The sequence below is a fragment of the Danio rerio genome, chromosome 8, assembly GCF_052040795.2.
Source record: "Danio rerio strain M-AB ecotype USA chromosome 8, GRCz13ab, whole genome shotgun sequence".
In the NCBI taxonomy this organism is placed as follows: Eukaryota; Metazoa; Chordata; class Actinopteri; order Cypriniformes; family Danionidae; genus Danio; species Danio rerio.
The window spans coordinates 26,956,454-26,982,693 of NC_141028.1; the positions used below are offsets into that span (position 1 = coordinate 26,956,454).

At 35.8% G+C, this 26,240-nt stretch overlaps 2 protein-coding genes across 4 annotated transcripts in view; both read right to left on the reverse strand.

Moving 5' to 3' along the window:
- The window catches only part of kcnc4 (potassium voltage-gated channel, Shaw-related subfamily, member 4), a 47,493-nt gene extending 27,304 nt beyond the window's left edge, over positions 1-20,189 (reverse strand). For 2 of the 3 annotated variants that reach the window (XM_087264010.1, XM_087264009.1), the window contains exon 1: positions 19,129-20,189. In XM_087264010.1, coding sequence (XP_087120136.1) covers positions 19,129-19,746 — 618 coding nt within the window. In that variant the 5' untranslated portion in view covers positions 19,747-20,189. The remainder of the gene's footprint in view (positions 1-19,128) is intronic. The other variant, NM_001195196.1, reaches the window with a different exon arrangement.
- Positions 20,190-22,534: 2,345 nt separating this feature from the next.
- Positions 22,535-25,226, reverse strand: hspa1b (heat shock protein family A (Hsp70) member 1B). Its single transcript, NM_001100062.1, has 2 exons — positions 25,146-25,226; positions 22,535-24,473 (listed from the first exon to the last, which is right to left on the reverse strand). The coding sequence occupies exon 2, from the start codon at positions 24,452-24,454 to the stop codon at positions 22,535-22,537; it is 1,920 nt and encodes a 639-aa protein (NP_001093532.1). The 5' UTR covers positions 24,455-24,473; positions 25,146-25,226.
- Between the last annotated feature and the right edge of the window lie 1,014 nt (positions 25,227-26,240).

A 26,240-nucleotide genomic window follows, 5' to 3' on the forward strand; every position in this document is an offset into this window, starting at 1 on the left:
TGCAGTTTGCATACAGGCCTAACAGAGGTGTGGAAGACGCCATAATCACTCTGCTCCATTTGCTTTTCAACATAAAAAAGTTTTTTTTAATAAAAAAAAAATATTTTTCCCATATTTTGACCCTCTATTTTAAACACACTATTTTAAAAAGGATTGCCACATCTGAGCCAAAATACACCCACTGTTATGATAGGGTAACAGTTCTGCATAAAAACTAATAATAAATAGCATCTTCTAATGTACTCTGAAAGCAATGTGTAAATACAGTATATATAAAAAATGCTATTCACAATTGTGTGTTGCATCCAATAAAATTGGCTCTGAATATTTTTTTTCATTGTTTATGAAAAGCACGAGTTGAACTGTCTTGTTTAAAAATTAATTTACAGTAAAAATGAAGCATAAAAATTGTCTTACAACATCATACTGAGATGAAATATGGCAAAGTTCTGAAATTTACAGGAGATTTTTTTAATACTGTGACATGTCAAAACAAAACTTAACCCACACTCACAACATGATTTCTGCTGCTTGTTCAAACTAATTATTTAAAATAAGCTGAATCAACACATTTCTTGATATTTTTTTAGGGACAACTTAAAATTTGTTAAGCTACCTTAATCAATTTGTGTTGTGACAACATAAATTAATTGTGTGGAACCCTGCAATTTGTACAGTGTATTGTAAAATTTTGCATTCACTTGAGAAAAAAAATAGCATCATTAAAGTTTAGTCACATTTTTATTTGAAATGAATCTGCTGATTGTTTGACTTCCACTAACACCTTCATATGGCATGCTTTAAAATAAAAAACGGACATCATATTGTCAGTAATGTTATGTGTTGTTCCTATAGTTGAGTTTTACCTTAATACGTTAGTTTTCTAATGAAGAAATGGGAAAATAATGGAGTCAAGCTGCTCTCAAACCCTGCAGAGTGCTATTGTGCAACATTAACACAACCTTCTAGAGCACTGAATACAAACAATTTAAGTGGAGTAGTAAATTGCTGGACAGATGGGTCATTACACACGTTTACCCAGCATTATATCACATAACAAAACACATTGTATTCCAACAGTTCATTGAGACTAAACATTCAAACAAACAGCATAGTTGTGTATTAAACTCAACTATTTTGTGCGCTCAAAGTATTTCCCTAACACAACCTTCTATGTGAGCCCATTCACAGACAGATTATACAGTAGGTATCTATTTCTTTCCATTGTAAAAAGTAAAGCAAAAATCCCCTATCTTGACCACTTTCATTTCATTTCAGATTCTGTGCAAAAGTGAGCAACTACTGTAGATAAAAGCTCACTTTTTTAGCACACAAATAAAATTCAATGCAATGCAATTCGTAAATGAAATGTAATTAACTTAATTGGTTCACATACCATTCAGCCCTATTTCTCTGCTTATATGCTTTTTTTATATTCGCTCTCTGGTGTTCTAGCAAAATAAAGGTGTAATACAAACAACCAAAAAGAAAAAAATGCATTAACAGTAGCAGATGGCAACACTGTAGCACATGCTTTCAATAAACAGAACAATATTTGGATGCTACAGTAGCTATTGTAGCTTTTTATAGTTATCATCCTTGGCAAGAAAGGGCCTTAGTAATAAGTGGAGGCAGGTTTTCTTTTGGTGAACTGTGCTAAAATTGTATTAACATGGAGGCCAGATGGCTGTTGTCTATTATTCACCATAAAAATAAACAATGATTGCTATGTGGGACTGCTCATTTAGATGTTCAGCAGAAACCACTGATTCATTGAAATCTGTCTGAGAACATCAACACTTGATTTCCTTTTTTTTTTTTTTTTACTAAAACAGTTATTTACATCTTGAAATTGTACTTTGTAAACCCTTTCACATATAAGTTTCTTAAATTGAGGTAACTTTCATAGTAAGTTATCAAAGCAACTTTTGTTCTGAATAAGCTTTAAATGTCTTATGTATTCAGGGTTAAGAAACTCTGAGTTGACAGAACTTAGGGTTTCTGGAACTAACAGGAAGCAGATTTGGAGTAAATCTAATCTTAGTTTATGGGTTTAGCAGCTGATAAATTAAACCTTGCTTTCTGGAATGCATCACAGGTGACTAATAGATCAAAACAAATGCATAGTCAGATATTTTTATGCTTTTTCTTGATATATAAAACATTTAATAACATGCATAGTGTAATATTGCAAAATAAATATGACAATTTACAACAATTTAAATTATATACATATTTTATATAACAGATTTTATAGATTTTAAAACGTGAATGTGTAATAATTACATAATATTAGCATTGTAATTGCAAATAATTTCTGTAATTCGAAGCTAAATTTGCAGCTTAATTACTCCTGACGTCAGTGTCACATTAATAATCCATCAGATACAATTACTTTATACTCTCTTCCTGATTTTTTTGTGGAAACTGATGCATTTTCAGGGTTCATTTAAAGATTTCAATACATGAATAAGTCAATCAACTGTGCCATTTCTTAATAAAAGAAAAGAGGGAGAAAAAAAAGAGAGGGCTGGTTTAATAGAAAGTGAACGTGTCAGCCGTGTCTGTGAGCGTCTGTACCAGCTGTTCTCTACTGCAGCCTCCAGCTCATTTAGCGTTTAGTCACAGCTCACAAAGACATTTACCCATAGTGCAGCTGTCACATTCCAGTCCACCTGTATGAGCAAACCCTATTGTTTCACAATTAATTTTCCATGGAAAACAATTCAAGCTTCCCATAACTGTCAGACAAGAAAAAACAACGTCAGAATAAAGCAGGAAGACTCAAAATATAGCATAAAGGATACATATAAACTCTCTGGCAATCAGGTCCTCAGGGCAGATGTGCTAATACTGGTTAATAAACCACACAGAGAATAGCTTCGCCTATAAGTCTTTATTATATACTGTATCCATGACATCATAAAATATGTATTATATATTTGACCAAAACATAGTGACTAAATATCCTGTACCCTTAAAAAAAAACAGCACAAGAAATACCTATTGTAGAACAAGTGTAGAACAAATTTGCAAACCCTGACTGAATTAGTAAAACATAATGTATAAGCCTGTGTAATACAAATGTTAACAACACTAATACATAAAGAGACAACCAAAGTTAAATAGTTGATTTTTTAAAACATAAAATCCGTAGTGATGATTATAAATATAAGTTTACGATATCAAATCAGTCACTTGAGTAAAAGTACATCTACCCTAATAAAATATTCATTCATTAATTTTCTTGTCAGCTTAGTCCCTTTATTAATCTGGGCTCGCCACAGTGGAATGAACCGCCAACTTATCCAGCAAGTTTTTACGCAGTGGATGCCCTTCCAGCCGCAACCCATCTCTGGGAAACATCCACACATCCATTCACACACTACGGACAATTTAGCCTACCCAATTCACCTGTACCGCATATCTTTGGACTGTGGGGGAAACTGGAGCACCCGGAGGAAACCCACGCGAACGCAGGGAGAACATGCAAACTCCACACAGAAACGCCAACTGAGCCGAGGATAATAAAATAATAAAATATTACCCCAGTAAAAAGTATAAAGTCCTCTTTTTCAATTTTAGTCAAAGGTCAAATGTACTTGATTTGTAATGTACTAAAGTATTAAATATACTTACTGATGAATGTTTATTTGTCAAGAAAAAGAAAATTGTCTTACCAGAAATTGTCAAAAAAGTCTGTAAATCTGTGCTTACAAATATAAACAATATTAAAAGAAATAACATTTAAAAAAATGTAGCACTTTAAAAGACTTGTATAATTATTTTAGTTTGTATTTATTAAATGCTACTGCAGAATAAATGCATGATCATTAATTTACGTTAATTTAGCATTATGTTTTGTTTTCAAATAAAAGCTATCACATTCATTTTTGTTTGTACATTAAGTAAATCATTTACTTCTGAACTAGATCATTAGAATCAGTGAGTTGTTTAACTGAGTACAGATGTGTTCATATCAGTCCAATCAACAAATGAATTGTTCAGTTCAGATTGTGAACTGATTTAACAGGTTAACCAAAAAATTCAGCTTGTTCACCAAAAAAATAGTATCGCATATCTGAGCTTGTGGTGATAACTCCCTTTTTATTTTTTACTCAGCAGCAACATTTAGGAAATAATTACAATATTTCACAATATTTTTATCCCACTACTGTAATAATAATTACAATGTTGGGATAAAAATTACAATATTTAGTTTTGAAAAGAAGTAAAGTCAAACTTGCACTCAACGTTATTTTTGCTCCTTGCTCAGACTACTTATTTAAAATGAGCTAAATCAACACAATTCTTGAGTTTTTAGGCGGAAAACTTAATTGTTTTATGTTCAATCCACTAAAATTTGTAAAAACAATTCATTTAACCTAATCACTTGTGTTGCGACAACATGAAAGAATTGTGTGGAACCCCCATTTTTACAGTGTACCTAACTTGATAATTAGTAGTAGTGAAGTAAAAATACCAATGGACCGCATGCTATTTTAGAACCATAATGTGCGAAATCAAGTTAAGATTATATTATTGTACAAGTTTATCAAGCTGTTTGCATAAACATCATCTTAATTTGCACTTTGTGGCTAATTATAAGCACACACTCTTATACACATTCCTCTTATACGGTTTCACACCAAGCATGCTGGTAACTATAAATCTGCCTCAGCTTGCTCATTTAAAGTCCAGCTTAATACAGTCATATTTTGAGTTCATCCTTTATGCATTAATTACAATGAACTGTCACTTATATTTACGTGAAATTACCTTAATTGATTCATTTAGACTGTTTGGTTTTACAGTGTGACAGGAGTGAAATTACCTCCACTTATTGTAGTCTTGCTAAGCTGCAGGCTATAGGGACTGAAAGCAATCGCATACTGTACACAAGGGATGAATTAAGCCACTATTATTTTGTCTGTCGTATAACTGCGAGTCCAGAGCCAGAAGCTCATGAGCTGCACTGCCAAGCTCTTCTCCAGGGACACTCAATGGACTGTCTTTTCCCTGCATGAACAACAGCGTTTGTGCATTTGGACATTTCACTACAATGGATTTTGTTTTCAGTTCACAAATAGAGAACAAACATAAAAAAGTCAGGGTAGTTTTTATTGCAAACTGTCACAGAAGTAACATGTCAGGGCAAAATGCACTTTGGCCCAGGAATGAAAGTGGTAAATAAATTAGATTGTGAATCAAGCTGTTCTGCACTCGGCCACCTTGACCTTGAGCTTGTGTTTCTTGAGTGTATAAAAATCTGTCACTGTGCAGGCAGTGTAGTGTAAACTGCATAGGGCCCTCCGCAAGAGTGAAGGCGAGGCCCTCACTGCATAATCAAATATTCACATATGAGTGTGCCAGTGTTGGTACCAACAACCAGTGGCTAAGTGCAATGACATAAGGAACCGAAGAGGTCACAGCGACTCAAGTTCATCCCAGATGAAAAACCCTAAAATATAACTATGAAAAAATGACTACTAAAAAATGTTACATTTTACAAACATGAATACAATGAAATCATGTTTTTTACATTTAAACTACCCATAAAAAGGTTGTGAAAGTATCCAACAAGCATTTCACCTTTAAAAATTGGCATAACGTCCATTTCTTGAAGCGTTTTTCTGTACAATGTCTGTATTACCCATCTGACATGTGCACTGGCTTTTGGAAAGTCTGTCTTGGCTTATTGACTTGATAAAATTTATTTAAGTGAAACAATAAATGTTTTTGCATTAACAGCAAAAAAATAAAATAATAAAATAAAATAGGCTACTCTTTTATAGTTGGTCTTGCATATAAGTCTTTATTCTAAATTGAATATTTTATTTTTAAGTAAGAGAACGATAAGGAGGTGGGCAAAGTTTGTAGTGCAAATACTGTTTGTACATCCAAACAGAATATTTCTGAAAATAATCTGCAACAAAGATTAATATGTATTGTGTAAGAGCTTGCAAAAGTTTCTGGTTGATTTTTCTGCCAACATGATGGAACGGTGCATTTGGTTTGGAAAAAAAATTGGGTTTATGTCAAAACCTAACGTCAATGTTCCATTTTAGTCACTTTCCAACACAAACTAAAAACAACAAAATATCAACGTCTAATGATGTTATAGCTTGATGTTGTGTGGATGTTACAATATGATGATTAAATGTTAGCATTTGACGTCAATATGATGTCGGTTTAAGATATTGGCTCGATGTTGGATTTTAATCACTTTCAAACACAACCTAAAATCAACAAAATATCAATGTCATTTCACAGCGCAATCGGACGTCACAATAACATTGTCCTTAGATGCTGGCGACCTAAATGTAACCTAATATTAATATCTTATGCCGTTGTGTGTCTGGTGGGTTCGTTTTTCTATTTGGTAGTATTTAACTTCAAATGTTTCAGATCAGATATAAACCGCAAACCTGACATTTAAAACTAAAATAAAATTTAATTTCTGAATAGGGATGTGCAATATTTATAGCTGATGATAATACTATAATTCTACAATACTTCCCGCAGGCCATTTGCAGCCCCACTTCCTCCTTCTCAAGATGAGATTTGGCCCAACAAAACATATATTAAAATCATTGTTGTGCAGTCACGTTTAGCCACTTGTGGTTTTGACCACCCACCTACTGGACATGTAAAGTACTGTACAGTATATTCAGGATACTTTCGGTTTCTCTCAGTGTGCGGTCGAAAGTAACACACATGCAGATTATTTCTGGGGTTGATTGAATCGCTGAAATATGTGTCCATAGGTTCTCTATTTTTACTAAAGCTTTATTTTTGTAAATATTCAAGGATTATTTGATTATAATCAGTTTTATACCGACTGTATTTTGTTGTACAAACACCTCTTCATGACTTACATGTTATGCTGGTGGTGTAAATATGATCATTTTGCTAATAATCGATTCAAATGGTCTAATTAATAAACTATTCTAATATACATGTTACGATTTGTATAAAAAATGTGCATTAGTAAAATTTGACTGCTGGCTGAATTGAACATGTTTAAGTAAATGTGAATATATACATACTTTCCCCCTCTTTGTTGTAGTTTTACAAAAAAAGAAAGATATTGAAAAGAACAATTGCCAGTAAATTGTAAAGAGTACCCAAACTCTTTTCTGCTGTCTTACACTATCTGTTGAACTTTTGCTTAAGCAACAATTAATAGGGACATAAATATTATTACTATTATTATTATGCCTATTATTATATTGTAGTATTTTCATAGCAATTTAAACTACAACTTCAATATGTACAACAAGAAACAAAAAGAAAGAGCTATGATTCTCTGGGGAATAATGTCTTAGTGCATCAATTACATCAGGTTTCCACTTTTTTCTTGTGCTTAAATGTTAAAACAGCCCGTCTATGAATTGTCAGTCACTGATATGGCCCCTAGCCAATTTGAGTTTGAGACCCCTGCTGTAATTCTTGTTTTACTAAAGTGCGGTCTAACGCTATTGATTTTTTTGGCAAAAGCATTTAATACATGATGAAGCCAGTATGAATACAGTTTGGATGACCCTATAATTCAAGTTATAAAAGCAAAAATAAATATATTATCTACGTATGGGTTTCTAAACCTGATATAGTTCATTAACATTGCCCAAGCAAGAGTGTTTTTTCTGAATAACAGCGCATGTGAACAATATGATTATTTTTTTTTTTTGTATAATTATTTTTTGGGGGGTTTGACCTTTATTTGATAGGACAGTAGGGAATTGACAGGAAAGCATGGGAGCAGACAGAAGGGAAGGATCAGCATAGGACCACAAGGCGGAATCGAACTCAGATCGCCGCAAGCACTAGAGTACATGTGTCGATGCACTAACCACTACACCACTGTCGCCGACATCAATATGATTATTAATAAGTTTTATGAAAACCATGATACTTTGTGAATACTTAAAAAAAGCATATATTTAAAATCAGTTTTTTATTTTGCTTTATAGATAAGAAAAGATAAGAACAATTTCAACAATCAGTAACTTTTTTCTTCTTTAATATGCTATTTTACTCAGAAATACCACACACAATGGAAATAAAATGGATTGGAAACCTTACTACTGTGTTTAAAGTTGAAGCTCTTTGAAAATGTTATTTTTTTTTTTTTACAAATAATAAACATTCATTTCCATGGTTCTTCTTGCCTCCTTTTCTCTCCAACACTACATTGCAGTGAACAGTAAGTATTGGCCTGTAAGCCTGTGAAGGATATCTACATTTTGGTTTATCTAAATGCCAAACGGTTTACCCTGCTTCTAAACAGACAAAGCCAACCTGTTCAAACTCTGTGGAGCAGAACTATGAAACTGCTAGAAGCATAAGTCTATTATTTACACACTGTCATTGTGCTCATATAAGGCTGAGACTGCAGGCCGCCGCATACCTGGACCAGCTTCTGCAGGTATAAATTCTGCTTGAGTTTTATTAGAGCGAAACACCGAGCATGTGATGGCTCTTCTGTTTAAGTGTTCATAGCATCTGTTCATATTTACGACCTCTCTTATGACTAGATTTATTTATAGAAGATGTAGTTTACATGATATTGAGATTCCACAGAATTAAAAAAAAGTCCCTTTATGGCTCAAAAAGCTTTCATTTGCTTATATCTCACTTTTAACTCGTTACATTTGTACTCTAATCACTATTTGTTAATCTGGCTGTCAGCCTCTATAATAACAATAATTTATGTGGCTTTGGTTCCTTGTATGTAGGATTTGCATTTGTTTGTCAATTGCATTAAGGAAAATAAATATGAAATTAACATTTAAAAAAGCTAAATAATAATCTTAGTTAGTTAGTTAGTTAGTTAGTTAGTTAGTTAGTTAGTTAGTTAGTTAGTTAGTTAGTTAGTTAGTTAGTTAGTTAGTATTTAATATTTTTAGCCTGTTAAGAACGTCTAGGTCTAAAAAAATCTAGTACAAAAGTTAGTTACATATATTAATTTGTCTTTTATGCAAAGTAAACTCGCATAATAGCACTTCAAATCACCTGAAAGTTACATAATTTTCATGTATTTCCATTAATGAGACAATGTTTAATGTCAAATAATTTTAGGCCATATTGCCAACCCACAGGGCTCACTACTATCAGACAAAGAAATATCCCTTTTTCACTGTGTGTCCGTGTGTGTGTGACAGAGAGACATGTAAAATGGATCAAATCACAACAGAATAGCTGTCCAATTGAGAAGTAAACGCTTCATTTGCGCACATTTTATTCCCAGTCATTTCTCAAACTTACTGATGTGTGAAAGTGCTCACAGTCTAGAGCAGTTCAATCATATCTACAGCGTTATGATATTCAGAAAATAAAACAGTAATTGCAATGATTCACTTTTTGTTAGAAGCAATTGTTTACGCCTGTGTAAATTTAGTTCTTCAACAGAATGTGGCATGAATACATATGCAGTTGCATCTTTTAAATGTTTTCATATAGGCAGCAGATAAAAATCCAATTTAAACAATACTGTTATCAGTATCTGTTGATTATAGTATCTGGTGTTTTATTATTAATGCATGTGTATACATTTACAATGCATTATGGGACATTGAAGAAGGATTTTGTTGACATGTATAGGAATTTGCAGTAATATAGTTTGAGTTGGACATGTAAAATAACTGTCCTGTCGTGTTCACATTCCACCCCTTACTTAAACAGTGTCCCTGGTCAATATTGACAGGTTTGTTTTTGACTGCTTTTATATTAGCACAAAAAACATTTTACACAACCAAATTTTAATTCAACATTCTTTAGCTGTGAACAATGTCTCAAAGTAGTCTTTAACATGAATTTATATAATTAGACATAAAATAACTGCAGTGAAAATACAAATAGGCACTGAGAATGTTTACAAAATGAACAATAGGTGACATATATCAAAATACTTTGTTTCATTACCAATAGACAATTTATTAAACAAATTATCACAGGGTCTGACCAAAGGAATTGAATTTTTAATCCATCTGAATGATTTATCAACCAGCAAACATAAACAAAACAGTATCTTTCCCTGTGTACTGAGTGCTCGAATTTTCATTCAGTCCATCAAATGGACTATATTAGTGTACTAATATAAGGAATAGTGACTGAGGGTATAGACCAGGGGTGTCCAAACTCGGTCCTGGAGGGCTGGTGTCCTGCAAAGTTTAGTTTCAACCCTAATCAGAAACAGCTGGCCTAGCTAATCAAGCTCTTACTAGGTAGTCTACAAACAACCATGCAGGTGTGTTGAGGCAAGTTTGAGATAAAATCTGCAGGACACCGGCCCTCCATGACTGAGTTTGGACACAGACGTCTTGTTACAGACGGTGAGTATGGACAAAGAACTAGCACTAGTTTTACTTTGGTCATTTTGACTGAGTTTCTAATGGTCTTATCCAATAAAATTATTGATGCTAAGTTAAGGTAAAAGTGCTCCTGCTAGACACGGAGATTGGCTGGAAGAAAGAAAGAAAAAAAGAGAAGACCACACACACAGATGGGAGGATCACACGGGAGGATCCGACACTCTCAAGGCAATTCATAACTTTTTGATTTAGCAACTATTTCATATGATCTCATTCGTACAATTTAGTACGATTTGCTTATCCCCCAATGATGGTTGGGTTTAGGGGTAGGGTTGGGTGCCACTATTCCTTTTTAAATTCTTACATTTTCATTCGTTTATTTTTCAAACTAAACTAACAATACATAAAATAGTTACTTTTCTTCGTGGCTGGAGGATCAGCACATAAGTGCGGAAAAGAAATGTGTCTGCAAAAGACATAGTTGAGTCTGAAATGTGAGTGACTGAGAGAGTGAGTTGGGGTGGTTTACAGTATATAGGGATGTTTTCTGTCTGATGGATGAATATAGTCTGGATATCCATTTATTTCCTAGGGTGGTCACTTTTAACCACAGGTGTAACAAGGTTGATTAAAACACTCAAAATTTAATGAAAAGAGTGATCATCACGATATGTTCAAGCATAGTGTGGAGGATATCATAAGGCCTTGAGGCAATCAGATGTGAAACACAATATTTAAGAGTGTTTTAAGTTGTAAATTGGTCAGATTTGACCAGAACACGACAAGAAGTTTAAAGTACTGTATAAAAACCAGGTATTTAGCTGTCTGTATCTTTACTGTTACTTTGCAGATGTATTTCTATATATTATTTCTTATGCAGTATATTGTTTCAAAGTACTAACAATGTCAATAAAAGTCGCTTTCTTAAACTGTAATGTTAAAATTAAGTAGCTTACATTTTAATCTGTTTTGCTTCATAATGGGGCAAAACAACTGAAAAGAGCTTTAAAGAAGGCCACAGAGTTTATTCTTGAGACTCTATCACCAAAAAACTGATGTTTCGTTTATTTACCTCGACATTCTGAAAGAAAAGGTTTTTCATTGGCATTGGTTGTTCCATAAATAACCCTTAGCTTCATCAAACTTTTCCATTTAGCTTTCTGAAATCTCATATCACATGAAGAATTTTTGTTTAATTACTAGTGCCATTGTTGATCTTTGATCACTGTGTTTATGATTACTGAGGAAGCCTCTAGAACAGACATTCATATATAATAATAGCCTTGGGTTTCTGATATGAGCACAAGCTGTCAATCAATCACAACAGACTGGGTCATCTGACCAACCAGAGCACAAGCAGGCACTTGGAAGACCAGATCCTTGAAAAGAAAAGATGCTTCAGTATAAATAGTGAAAAAATGCAAAGCTGTTTTGACTTTAGAAGGATGTAAGCCTATTGGACACCTCCAAAACAAAATTAGGAGTCATTATAATAGTATAATAGGGACAAACTTATTGGAAAGCTTTTTAATAGCACACAACAATTGAGAACACTGCATTTACTACCAAAATGCACGGCACACATCCAGACAGTCTTTGCCACTGGGTCAATTACCCTGTGAGTGATTAATTACCATGGCGGTGAGAACATAATGTAGTAATTATAAGGTACAGCTTACATTTAACAAAAGCAACAAAAACTATCAACACATATACAACAAAATTTCCATCCTTTTAACAGTTTAAAGGGATAGTCCACCTAAAAATTCACTCACTCCCATTTATTCTCAAGAATTTTTTAAGAATGTTGGTAGCTAAACCATTTTCGGTTCCTCACTCACTGACTCACTAACTATCAGGAGTCATCACAGTAGATTGAACCACCAATTACTCATATGTTTATAAGTTGCAAATGTTTTATGCGGCACATGCCCTTTCAGCCATAACCCAGCACTGGGACCATTTCAGTTCCAGCTGAGTGAAAAGAAATTGATAAAATAAATACAGTTGAAATCGTTGTTGTATGATTCTTTGCTGGGACAACTGCAAAATAACCCAAAACAACAATGCCTGCCTTTCGATAAACTAAGGCTGAATTTAAATCTGATATTAATATGCATTTTTGTGAATCCGATCACAGCTGAATGACACAAAATACAGGTGTAAATGGGTCTAAAAATTTTGACAACTTCCTGAGGTATCTGAAAACAAACGCAATCTCATGTCAATTTGTAACTTTTGAATTTAGTGGCTAAATCTTATAAATTTGTTCAAACTCATTTATAGATTTTAGTACACTTTGCTTTTCCTCAAAAACGGGTAGAGGTGGAGTTTGGGGACTCCTTAAAAAAATGTTATGTTTTCATAGAGGGGTAGTTGTATGAATGCATACAAATTAGCCACATTTCTGACAATACATAAAATAGATATAAAATAGAAATAACTACTTACTAGGAGCACTTCTATAGTTCCGATTTGGATGAGTCAATAAACTTCAGTTGCATGTTTTTGTATTGTGGAAGAAACCGAGGGGAAATCCATGCAAGTACGGGAAGAACATAAGGACTAGAACCAGTGATGTTCTTGCTTTGAGGCAACAGTGCTAACCACTGGGCCACTGTGCCACCCATCTAGGAAAGGAGGAGTAGAGGTGAAAGAGGGGATTCTTCAAAAGGAAGATGGCTGTGATATGGAACTTAGGTTATTTATGGTGACTTGGGAATCCTCTGATTGGTGAATCATGAATTGGATAATATAGGACCAGCTGTGCAATCATAAGCATGGAATCCTCTCGAAATTAGTTTATAAATAAATCTCATTTAATAATCGCACCAGGACTAAGTTAGACTACATTTGGCTTGAATGACTTGTGTAGCAAAAATACATTTTTACATTTATAAAGGTCAGATATTTTTATCTTGAATGACGTTTTGATATTTTTTTTTACAGAAAAGCAATTAAAAATTACATTTTACTTTCTATTTCTCCTCTGCTGTTTGTACGCTGTGATTAATAAAAGCCTTCAGAGATGGATTTTTCTCTTTCTAACTGTATTAGCTGGCCTGAGCAGCCACCAGTAACATGGTAACATGAGCCCTGCAGCCCATAATGCTCTCAAGGCAGAGATAATTGAGATGGCCGAAAAGGAGCAGAGTCCAAGAAACCCAACCTTTTTTTGCTCCTTGTCATTTCTAGGCGATTGGAATATAATGATCTATTGTTTGCTCAGAGTGGTTTATTCCGTGCAAGGTGTACCTGCTCTGTTTCTTCCTTATTACTGCTTTTCCAAGAGGTTTAATAGTCTGTCAGGCTTGTGTGCTGGAAAAATCTAAATTAATTAGGAACAAACAAACATAGTAATGATGAAGAAGTGTTGGACCTCAAGGCAGCGGCTCAGCTGTGTGTAGAGGCTAACAATAAAAGCATCTCAGAGGTGACAAACACAATGCTTATCAATGAAACCTGTCTGTTTTGTAGCCTGAAGAAAAGACACATACTGTATGATACTGTTTTGTTTTTTTAAAAGTGACCTCTGTGCCGAACAACTAAAGCAATTAATTACTTCTAAAGTTCTCTAAGGGAAGAAATTGATTTTTCTGTGAAAATAAAAGAGCCATAAGGTCCAGAGTTCAATACTGTAACAGAGATTTAGCCTTACAATAAAAAGCTTTCACATTACTGATTTAAACAGCTCATTACAGCAGAGACTATACGCTCTGCCAGCAGTACTCTTGCTGGTGATGTGATTATAACTGAATCCAACCTTGAAATTTGCCTCAAAACACTCAGATATGAACATAAGAACTCGCATATGCATCCTTTGGGATAGCTTAGGCTGAGAAAGCAATTAATACTTTATTTTATTTTCCTTCAGCAATGACACACTAAATTGATCAAAAGTGACTGTAGAAATTATTATGAAACCTAAAACATTCTTAGAATTTTCAGTTCCTGTATAAACCCAGGCTCATTATGGATACATACGTCACAGGAGGTACTTTTTTTTTTTTTGCAGTTTTTGTTTTCGCAAATCCACCAGAGGCTGCTGTGTACACATTTTCAGATCTCTAATTTCTCTCCCGAGTGCCATTAGCACCAGATCTTCTCACGTAAATCCACAAGAGGCTGCTGTTGAATAACCGACAGACCAATAACCCCCTCCTCCTCCCCTAAACCCAACCAGTAGTGTTTTAAAAGCACAGACTGACCAGTGCCCACCTGCTTCCCTAAACCCAACCGATTTTTACCACAATTTTTGATCCACATTCTCACCCTGTTATTTACTTGTTTATTTATTTTTTTGTCTTTTGTTTTTGTTTTATTTGCTGTCTTGAGCCATTCTTTGCCAGACTTCAAACCATATCATCACGACCAACTCCTCTTTGCGTTTCAAGTCCACAGACGTACATAGTGAGCTACTGGGCAAACTGGTAATAGCAAAAGATACATCCAACTAAAAGTAAGTTGTCAGCTGGTAGCACAAAAAGAAACAGAAGCCATCTGCGAAGTCATACCACATCGTAACGTTCGCTATAAAGGCTAAATGCAGCCATGCAGTACATAGCTCTGGCTGATACATGCTGTAATTCACACTCTCCATAAATGTATACCGGGGTACAATGAGCCTATGTTGAAAAATATGGAGTATTCCACAAATCTGTTAAACAATACAGCCATAATATTTTTATGGATTAGATAGGATTTTATTAGGATTATTTAGAATTTTGATGTCTTTTTCATACTTTTCATCAAATAAACATACTGTAGCATTGCTGAGCTCTTTTCATGACGGTCTAATGTGAGCAAGGGCAGACACATTACAACACAAATAAATCAAACCACTTTAAAAACACTTTGCTCTAATTGCATCATGGTAATACCTGCTGAGAGTCAATTCTGCCCGTCATCATTACGGACTTGACATTTAGACATTTTAAAAGTGCTATAATCAGGTTTTCTTAATCCCTCTTGTTTCATTTTTCTTTTATTCTCACCCAGATTGAATCTTGACAATATAAATAATATTCAAATGTGACCCTGGACCACAATAAATGCCATAAATGTCAATTCTTTAAAACTGTAACTGAATAAATAAGCCTTCCATTGATATATGGCTTGTTATGATAAAACAATATTTATTCAAGATAAATATATTTGAAAATCTGCAATCTAATTTCCAAATGTAAATATTGAAAAAAATCACAATAATTATATATAATAATTATTATATATAGATATTATATATATATATATATATTTTCTATATAGTTTTTATATATTTACAGCATGAAATGTTAAAACAGCTTTATGGAACAAGATATTCACAATATTTAAAAGATATTTTAGCATAAAAGTATTTTATTTTGACTCATACAGTGTATTTTTAATTATTGCCAAATAATTTACTTAAACATAAAAGAACATACTGTAAGGTTTTGTTATTCAGGGCCACACAAAATAAAAATGACCTCAATACATCTCATTACACCTCATTACATAATAAACATTCTTTTGTTTAGAGATGATTTTGTGCATTTATATACTATCAGTTTACAAACCTATCGCGATAAAGGAGAGAAAAGGGCATATCAGATTGTTGATTTATGGTAACACAAATCATTTTGTCTCTGTAGCATCACAGAAACTGCAAGTGTCATTCATCCATCACAGCAAGAGAGGATTTTACACTTCTGACATCAGCGTGTGACACACTAACACTAGGGCAGGTGGCATCTGTGTGAATGTGTGTGCGCTACAGAGTGAGACAGGTGCAGTTTAACAGACAGTTAGTGCTGATTGTGTTTCCATTGGTAACCGCAGAGTAAAGCTGCGGTCACACCAGAGTTTAAGTTTACGAAATTCTGTCGTACAGCTCTGCGAAAAGGGGCGGGATTAAACAAGCTTATTAGACATTTTTAAAAGCTAGCAATTGCTCCATGTTTTAAATTTCTGTCCAGAGATTTCATGTTTTGATCCTCGATTGGTCTCACGCAGTCAAGTGATGCGATTTCGCAGGTCAGTGTTCACCAAGCTTGAACTTTGAACCGCATCATCTTGCGAAACTTGACGCATGACCCTGCGTTTCCGGTCTGAAGCATTTGCGTGCGTATGAATGGAAGTCTATGGGAGGAAAAGCCCAGTGTGACCGCAGCTTCAGGATGATCAGTGATTATAACGTTTATGTACATAAAGCTCTAGAGAAGTGTGTAATTACTATATATTGCAAGATGCAAGTCAATGCCACTCATATTAAAGTGTCTAATTCAAATGTGCAAGTCATGGATTAGTTAGAGCATGTTAGGTTATGGCTCGTTTCATGTTTATTGTGCGCGTTGGTGTCCTTTTACATTTTAGAACATTACTAATCACACAGTTTGAGCCATTAGATGCATACATTACAAACAAATATTATCTAAAGTAAAATCAATCTATTATGATCTTAGTTTTACTGTATTTTTTAATGTGTGATACACTATGTCTGTCACACCTCAGACATCTTGCCCATTTGCAACTATATACAACAACGTAAAATCATATAATGTTTTCTTTACATAATACATTAAAGAGATATTTCATTTATTACTGTATTAAACTTTTAAAATGATCAATAATGGTAAATGCCATGTATCATTAATTAAGCTGTACAGTATCTCTCATCTTCTGTTATCATTTACCATACAAAAACATCCTTAAAAACTGGCAAAATTACATAAAAATATATGTGTATAATTCGGACCCTGAAACAAAGTTTCTTTAATTGTTTCTTTGCTTTTTATACTTGGCAAGTTTATTCATTCATACACTTTCCCTCGGCGTAGTCACCTTATTCATCAAGGGTCGACACAGCGGAATGAATCACCAACTAATCCAGCATATGTTTTACAAAATAGGTCCCCTTTTAGCTGCAACCCAGTACTGGGAAACATCCATATACTATCACATTCACACACACTATGGCTAAAATGGATTGTGGGAGAAACCTGAGGACCCGGAGGAAACCCACGTGAACACGTGGAGAACATCCAAACTCGACACAGAAATTATATAGTGGCTCAGCTTGAACCAGCGAACTTCTTGCTGTGCTGCGCACCGTGTGACCCCTTGGCATGTTCTTTTTGGTACAATTCTTTTGTTAGTAGAGCAGAAACTACAATCTAAGCCATATGCTGCACACCCAATGTGTCATTTTCATTTCCAAGCAAAACCAATAAAGAGAATCAAGCTACAAGTGTGCAGCAAACAAGAGTACAGTGCAGCACTTTAATAAAGATACATTTAATTTGATTATTTATACAATGAAGATGATGCAGTGTTGTTTTACATTGTTTTTCAATTTCTGTATCTGAATAATGTTTGACAAAACCATAAGGCAACACTGCTTGTAATTTGTTTAACATTTTATGCATGATTCAGTCCCCTGATGTGAATTATTGAACACTATCCAGATAGAGTTATTCAATGCATCTGATGAAACTATTCCAGGCGACGCGGTGACGCATTAGGTAGTGCTGTCGCCTTAAAGCAGTGGTCACCAAACTTGTTCCTGGAGGGCCGGTGTCCTGCAGATTTTAGCTCCAACCCTAATCAAACACACCAGAACAAGCTAATCAAGGTCTTACTTGGTATACTTGAAACATCCAAGCAGGTGTGTTGAGGCAAGTTGGAGCTAAACCCTGCAGGGACACCGGCCCTCCAGGACCAGGATTGGTGACCCCTGCCTTAAAGCAAGCAGGTTGGTGGTTTAAGCACCGGCTGGGTCAGTTGGCATTTCTGTATAGAGTTTGCATGCTCTCCCTGCATTCGCATGGGTTTCCTCCAGGTGCTCCGGTTTCCCCCACTGTCCAAAGTCATGTGGTACAGGTAAATTGAGTAGCCTAAATTGTCCGTAGTGTATGAGTGTGAATGAGAGTGTATGGGTGTTTCCCAGTGATGGGTTGCAGCTGGAAGGGCATCAACTGCGTAAAACATATGCTGGATAAGTTGGTGGTTCATTCTGCTGTGGCGACCCCACATTAATAAAGGGACAAAGCCGAAAAGAAAATGAATGAATGATGAAACTGTTTATATCGCAACATTTACCACAGTAAATTAAAAGATGTCGTGCAGCTCTAATTCTAATGATGTATTAAACTCCTAACTACAACGAAAACGCAAAAGGTACAGTTTGCCTGAGCATTGGACCTTTTTATGGTCGCAACTTGTGAAATTCATTGTGTCTTGTTTTTGGTTTGATTGAAGGGACTGATTTGTGTCGTCATTGTTTTATAGTCAAACTAAAGAGTTTGTTTAAATGAGAACAAAAATACAGTTTTAGCTTGTTTAGTGCACACAAGGTTCAAATAGCAGCATTCACACTTACTCAAATTACCTGCAATTGCACCAGAGTTGATTTTAATAATCCAGACATACCAAATGTATACACATCCTCCATTTAAAGGGTTAGTTCATTAAAAAATGAAAATTACTTCATCATTTACTCTCTCTCTCTCTCTTTCATGTGGTTTTAAATATTTTTGAGTTTTTTCTGTTGAACACTATTTTGAAGAATGCTGGTTGATATAGGACTCATTGACTTGCATAGTGAGGAAAAATGAAAAATGTACATTTTGTTTATCAAAGTAACTATATATTCAAACTATAAACTACATATAAGTATGCTTTAGTTATATTAAGTATGTTTACCTGCTTTTAATCACACTATAAATACGAATATATAATTATTTTAAGTTTCACTGTAAGACAAAAGTTATATATCTCTTTGTGATATGGTCATATTTTCCCCTTAACCCATGTTATTTGGAATCAGATCTCTTACCCTGGCTGCACGCGAAGAATAGGGATCTTCAAAGAGCGCCCATATTTTTGGTTGCCAAACTTCACAGCATCCCCTGGAGCGGTCGGGGCTGTCCTCAATGCCAAAGCGTCTGGGCATGTCCTGGTCATCCTCCGCGTCCTCAGGATCCGGCGGCTCGAATATGTCCAGCGCCTCCTCTGCGTCCCTGTGCTGGCGGTAGGTCATCCAGCAGCAGGGCTCCACGTCCGTCTCGTCGATGCCCCAAAACGCCAACTCCTCCTCGAACAGAGGGCCGCACACATCCGCCGGGCAGTGGAGCTTGCCAGTTCTGTAGTAGTTCAGCACATAGGCGAATATGCCAGGGTGTCGGTCAAAAAAGAACTCGCTGTTCGGGTGCGTCTGCCCGGTGTCTGCGTCCGGGTTCACCTGGCTGTCCGTGTCCGCGAGCCAGGCGAGTCTGGAGCCCGGTATGGTCCTCAGGGTGCTCCTGTAGGTTTCGTGGCGCGTTCCGCCGACGTTGATGATGATTTTGTCCGAGTCTTCGCATCTGGCCATCTCTTCCTTCAGACATGATTTGGAAGGAGGTTTGTTGCCTGACTTGCGCCCGCGGTACGACGAAACACACACCGAGCTGATCATAGATTTCGATGGAGAGGCTTTTATTTAGTGACTCTCTTGGCTTTCTAAACCAGCGCAGCTGCTGTCAGTTACAAAAGTCGCACAACTGTAGAGAGTTTCCGCCGTCAACATGACCGTGAGACGCGGGAAGAACCACCTGTTACCGGAGAAACTCCTCGGTTTTTTCTTTCTGTCTACAGGTTGCTGCTGGTGCTGTTCCTCGTGTATGGGCACTTTGGCACGATAGTAAACAAAAAACATTTAAAAATAGCTCAAATGTTTGTCTAAAAACGAGTCTCTTACTAAACTCTCGTCTCTTTGTCGCTGCATTAGTGAATTCCAGCCTGTTGTCACGTGCGCGCGCATTATTCCTGACACAACATTGAGTTAATAAGGGTAAGTTTGATTGTACATCTGTATGAGGATAAAGCGTCTGTTGTCGAAGGGTGAGACGGGATCAGTTTGTTGAGAAAGATCTGTTGCATGTAGTGACAGTCAGGCGACACTGCCCATGGGAGGATGATGAGGATGATGATGATGCTCCAGTGTCTCGGTAACCCTTACAGCGCTGCATACGTATGAATGTGAGCTCAATTTGATTAGTGAAGAGGAAAGCTTTTGTTTATTCGATTATTGGCGATATTTCAAGGAATATGATGACGCATTTCCGCACTAATTAGCATCGTAAATCTGACTGTTTATATTTATATTTTTAGATTTTAATTACCTTTTATGCATATATTTAACACTGTATTTGTGTTTGATTATCCTGCCAATCCATATAAAATGTCCTTAAGTCTAGAAAAGTTGTATAATTGTATTTAATTCTGTTTTATGTAGACTACATGCATGGCAATGTTGTTTCAAAAAAGAATGTTGTTTCGAAAAAGTAACCTGTACGGGAATTAAAAATATTACAATTAAATAAACATTTAATATTCAAGATATGAATGCTTAATTAAATAAGTACATGTGAGAAACTTGACATCAGATATAATGTAAATTGGGTCCAAGTCTTCTATCATGTTGAGTGTTCTGTAAGAGTTGAGCAGTTTGGCCTACAACGTCACCTAGTGTACAAAATTAGGTAAAGCAGGTTTAACCCCCTTTATTTATTTATCTGTTTGTTTGTCTGTCTGTTGATTTATTTATTGGTAGTAAAGAGCTATAGTAATTGAAGTTAATTGTTATGAAAAAGATGAACAATATACAGATGTCAATTTGTCAAGTTTTACGTTTCATTTATTGTGGGATTGTAATTATGTTGTACAATTTTGGAAACATTTTGGATAATTTATTAAGGATAATACACAAGATGTTTCTGTTTTAAAGATATTATTTTTAATCATTATGAATCTGCCTCTACTAAAAGAAATGCTTGTTTTGCTATAAATTTATTTTCTTAGTAAATTCCATATCAGCAAATGCAAATTTACTTAAAAACCAAACTATATATTTCCTGATTTATTTTTTGGTTTTTTTTTTTTTGCAAGAATTAAATCATTTTTTTAAATATAATTTCTTTATCTGAAAATGGGAAAGCAAACAGTACAATTTTATTTTTATGGCTTTAATTTCATTCATTTATTGAATGAAATTAAATAAATGAATTTATTTGAAAATGTATGTATTTGGTTTATGTATTACATACCAAAATACATAAATACAAATTTATGTATTTGGTTGTTACAGCTTAACCAGCGACTTATCCAGCATGTGTTTTACGCAGCGAATGCCCTTCCAGCCGCATCCCATCTCTGGGAAACATCCACACACACACATAAACACTACGGACAATTTAGCCTACCCAAATCACCTGTACTGCATGTCTTTGGACTGTGGGGGAAACCGGAGCACCCAGAGGAGACCCATGCGAATGCAGGGAGAACATGCAAACTCCACACAGAAACACCAACTGACCCAGCTCGAACCAGTGAGCTTCTTGCTGTGAGGCGACAGCACTACTTACTGCCCCACTGCGTCACTGGCTTTAATTCATATACTGTAATTGGTTCTTAAATGGCTTACCCTCAAGTTTATTTCATGTTCTTTATTATTTTTTTTAATTTCTTTCTCTCTTGTACATTTTTCATGGACAATGTAATTCACATTATTGTTGTACACAAATATCGATGTAAACATGTCAACTGTTTTTTGCAACAAAAAATAAAATGCTTTACTTTAGATCTGCAAAAAAAAATAAAAGCCCTAAATCAAAAGTTGTGTTTCACATTTGAATTTGCAAATATTTAGAGCAACACAAGTGTCACTATTTTTGTGTGTTCACATACCACGATCCAAAACATTTACTGAGTGTTATTCCTTTTGAGGTATACAAACAAAATTTACATGTCATTTTTTTCCACCCTGCTTTTTTAAACAGAAAAATAAAGACAGATTTCGAAGGATTTCTTGGTTTAAATTGGCATTTTTTTAATTGTCGAAAATGATAAATACCAAATAAAATACAATAAAACATTACTGAAAGACAATTTGCAGGGATGGCCAAACTCAGGTTTCCTGCGTGTTTTAGTTCCAACCCCAATCAAATACACCTGAGCCAGCTAATCAAGCTCTTTCTAGGTATACTAGAAACTTTCAGGCAGGCGTGTTAAAGGAATTTGAAGCTAAACTGTGCAAGAAACCGGCATTCCAGAACCGTGCTTGGAGTTTGGACACCCTTGCCTTAGAGCATTAAAAAACATTTGACAAACAAGATATAAAAATAATTTAGCACAATAAACTAGACATATGTCTTATTTAAATCAGTAATTAATAGAACTCCATGTGTATGCACACTTTACTATCTCTAGTCCACCTCTTCAATGGTGGGGCCCTGTGATGATTCAGGCTGGGCTTGGAATCCACATCCACCTGCAGGAGGAGCTCCTCCCTGATACAGCCGCGAGATGATTGGATTGCACACACTTTCCAGTTCCTTCTGATGATGCTCATACTCTTCCTTTTCAGCCAGCTGATTGTTCTCCAACCAAGAAACGACCTCTGTACACTTATCAATGATCTTCTTCTTATCCTGTTCGCTGATCTTTCCCCTCAGGTTCTCATCTTCAACAGTGTTCTTCATACTGAAGGCGTAAGACTCCAGAGCGTTCTTTGCTGCGATCTTCTCTCTCTGCACTTCATCCTCGGCTTTGTACTTTTCCGCATCTTGCACCATACGCTCGATATCCTCCTTGCTCAGTCGACCTTTGTCATTGGTTATAGTGATTTTGTTCTCTTTTCCCGTGCTCTTGTCGGCAGCGGATACGTTAAGAATTCCATTGGCATCAATGTCGAAGGTCACCTCTATTTGAGGTACACCACGTGGTGCTGGTGGGATCCCAGTAAGGTCAAACTTGCCAAGCAAATTGTTATCTTTGGTCATAGCCCTCTCTCCTTCAAACACCTGGATCAGGACTCCCGGCTGGTTATCGGAATATGTGGAGAAGATCTGCGTCTGCTTGGTGGGGATGGTGGTGTTACGTTTGATGAGTGCAGTCATGACTCCTCCAGCCGTCTCGATTCCCAGGGACAACGGAGCCACATCCAGAAGCAACAAGTCCTGGACATTTTCCGAGGTATCACCCATCAGGATGGCAGCCTGCACCGCCGCTCCATACGCCACTGCCTCATCTGGGTTGATGCTTTTGTTGAGATCCCTTCCATTGAAGAAGTCCTGCAGGAGCTTCTGTATCTTGGGGATCCTGGTGGAGCCGCCAACCAGAACAATATCTTGGATCTGAGACTTGTCCATTTTGGCATCTCTCAAAGCCTTTTCCACTGGATCCAGCGTGCCTCTAAAGAGCTCCGCGTTAAGCTCTTCAAAGCGAGCCCTAGTGATGGAAGTGTAGAAATCGATGCCTTCAAAGAGGGAATCGATCTCGATGCTAGCCTGAGAGCTAGATGAGAGGGTCCTTTTAGCTCTCTCGCAGGCCGTGCGCAGCCGTCTTACTGCTCTCTTATTCTGACTGATGTCCTTCTTGTGCTTCCTCTTAAACTCTTCAACAAAGTGCTTCACCATGCGATTGTCGAAGTCCTCTCCACCCAGATGAGTGTCCCCTGCTGTGGCTTTCACTTCAAAGATCCCATCCTCAATCGTCAGGATGGAGACATCAAAGGTGCCTCCGCCGAGGTCGAAGATCAGGACATTCCTCTCTCCCTTCCTGCCCTTGTCCAGGCCGTAGGCGATGGCAGCTGCTGTGGGCTCATTGATAATTCGCAGCACGTTCAATCCGGCAATGACCCCTGCGTCTTTGGTCGCTTGCCTCTGTGAATCGTTGAAGTACGCTGGGACTGTGATGACAGCATTATTGACTCTATGACCCAGGTAGGCTTCGGCAATCTCTCTCATTTTGACCAGGACCATAGATGAGATCTCCTCAGGGTAGAATGTCTTGTTTTCCCCTTTGTACTCGACTTGAACTTTTGGTTTGCCATCTTCACTGATGACCTTAAATGGCCAAAGCTTCATGTCAGACTGGACAACCTGATCATCAAACTTTCTGCCAATCAGTCGTTTGGCGTCAAAGATGGTGTTGTTGGGGTTCATGGCGACTTGGTTTTTGGCAGCATCTCCGATGAGTCTTTCTGTGTCTGTAAAAGCCACATAGCTTGGAGTGGTTCGGTTTCCTTGATCGTTAGCGATGATCTCCACTTTGCCATGCTGGAACACTCCAACACAGGAGTAAGTGGTTCCCAGATCAATGCCAATAGACAAACCTTTAGCCATCTTTGATTGTTAAAATCACCTGCAATATTAAAAAAAAAAAAAAAACATTATTTTTATTTAATAATGTAAAAGCTATTTATGGGATTATTTAAAATAATTAATCAATTTTTACAAAATTATAGTAATAAAAAAGCAAAACAAAAAATTAAATGTTTTTAAAAAAATGTATATATATAAAATATATATTATATTATATTTTCCAAGAGATGGGTTGCAGCTAGAAGGGCATCCGCTGCGTAAAAGATATGCTGGATAACTTGGCGGTTCATTCCGCTGTAGTGACCCCAGATTAATAAAGGGACTAAGCCGAAAAGAAAATTAATGAATAAATTTAAATATAAAAAATATGTAAATATTACTGATTTATCTGTAAAAATTAGACATAAGACAATGACAACATCTGTTTAATTAAAAAACAATCTTATATAAACGATGACAATTATATTAAATATGTATAATTTATAACATTATATTATAATAACATCTAAAAAAATATTACGTTGACATCAATGAAATGTCGCTGACTTGCATGTCTAAATTAATACACTCTACTTCTACTTTAAAAAAAAATTAATTATAAATATATTTTATAAGAATTCCTAAAAAGTGTGAGTATATAATATTATTTTAAACTATAGAATACTATAGCAACAACAACAAAACAAATTTTCAAATGTTAAGTCTCACTTACAGGTCTTGTGAGTTTCTTCAGTCGCTTTAGAGAGCGGATTTCAGCTCTGTTTCGGGTTGCTCGAGTCGTGTTTTCTCGTCTGCTCGGCCCGAGCGTTTCTGCGCACTTTATAGCAGTCATCCTCCTTCTAGAAAGCCCAGATTTCTCTTGACTCTGGCCGTAACTTTAGAGTCTGACAAGCCCTGAAGCTTCTAGACGCGGAATGGGGGTCTCCTGCGTGCTTCAAAGACACGTCAGAGCTCCAAACATAGAAACGGAACAAGCTGGAATTCTATTTCTTTTCTGTGCAACAAGTGTTGGGTACTACTAGATTTGTCGCTGATTTTTCCGTCACATATTTCTAACTCATTATTATATTACAAATGACGTTATTTTTATTTCATTATTACTTTATTAAGGGCATATTATTTATGTAAGACGTGCCATTAAAACGCCGAGCTGTTTTGTCACATGCTATTTGTTACTTTTCTCAGCGATTACCAGGATGGGCCAATCGAAGTATCTGAGGTGAGAAAAGATGCGCCGTTAATAAGAACAAATATCTGACACGGTTATTATATATTTCGGGTTTTCTAGGATCGATTATAAGGATAAAATCGCTTAAGTCTGCCATAATGTGTCAGAGTTTTGCAGATTTTTGTACGCTAAAACGATACTGAGTCTGAGGAAGATGTTTTTACAAGCATGATTTACTACCAATAGTATTTTTGTCGGATTTTGTAAGTGTATAATGCCTTTAATTTTTGACTAGTAACGTAAATCAAGGCTTTTTATGACCATTTAGAAACACTAATTTATGTTTAAATTATAGTCTACGAATCATATTTCGACTAAATTTAACCAGGACTATGGATTGCCTTTTTGTCTATGAAAGTTACAAAGGTGTAATGTATTCATATTTTTGACCCAGGTAACGCATTTTTTGTTTAAAAAAGAAGAAAGACATTACTGCATCAAAAATAAAATACACTTCTAATAATACTGAAATAATATTAAATATGGAAAAATTATTTTCACAGCCCCTTTAAACAGAGTCAAAAACTGTGTGTAAAGACCACATAAAATGCCCATTCAAAAGCACATCTGTGAAGTTAT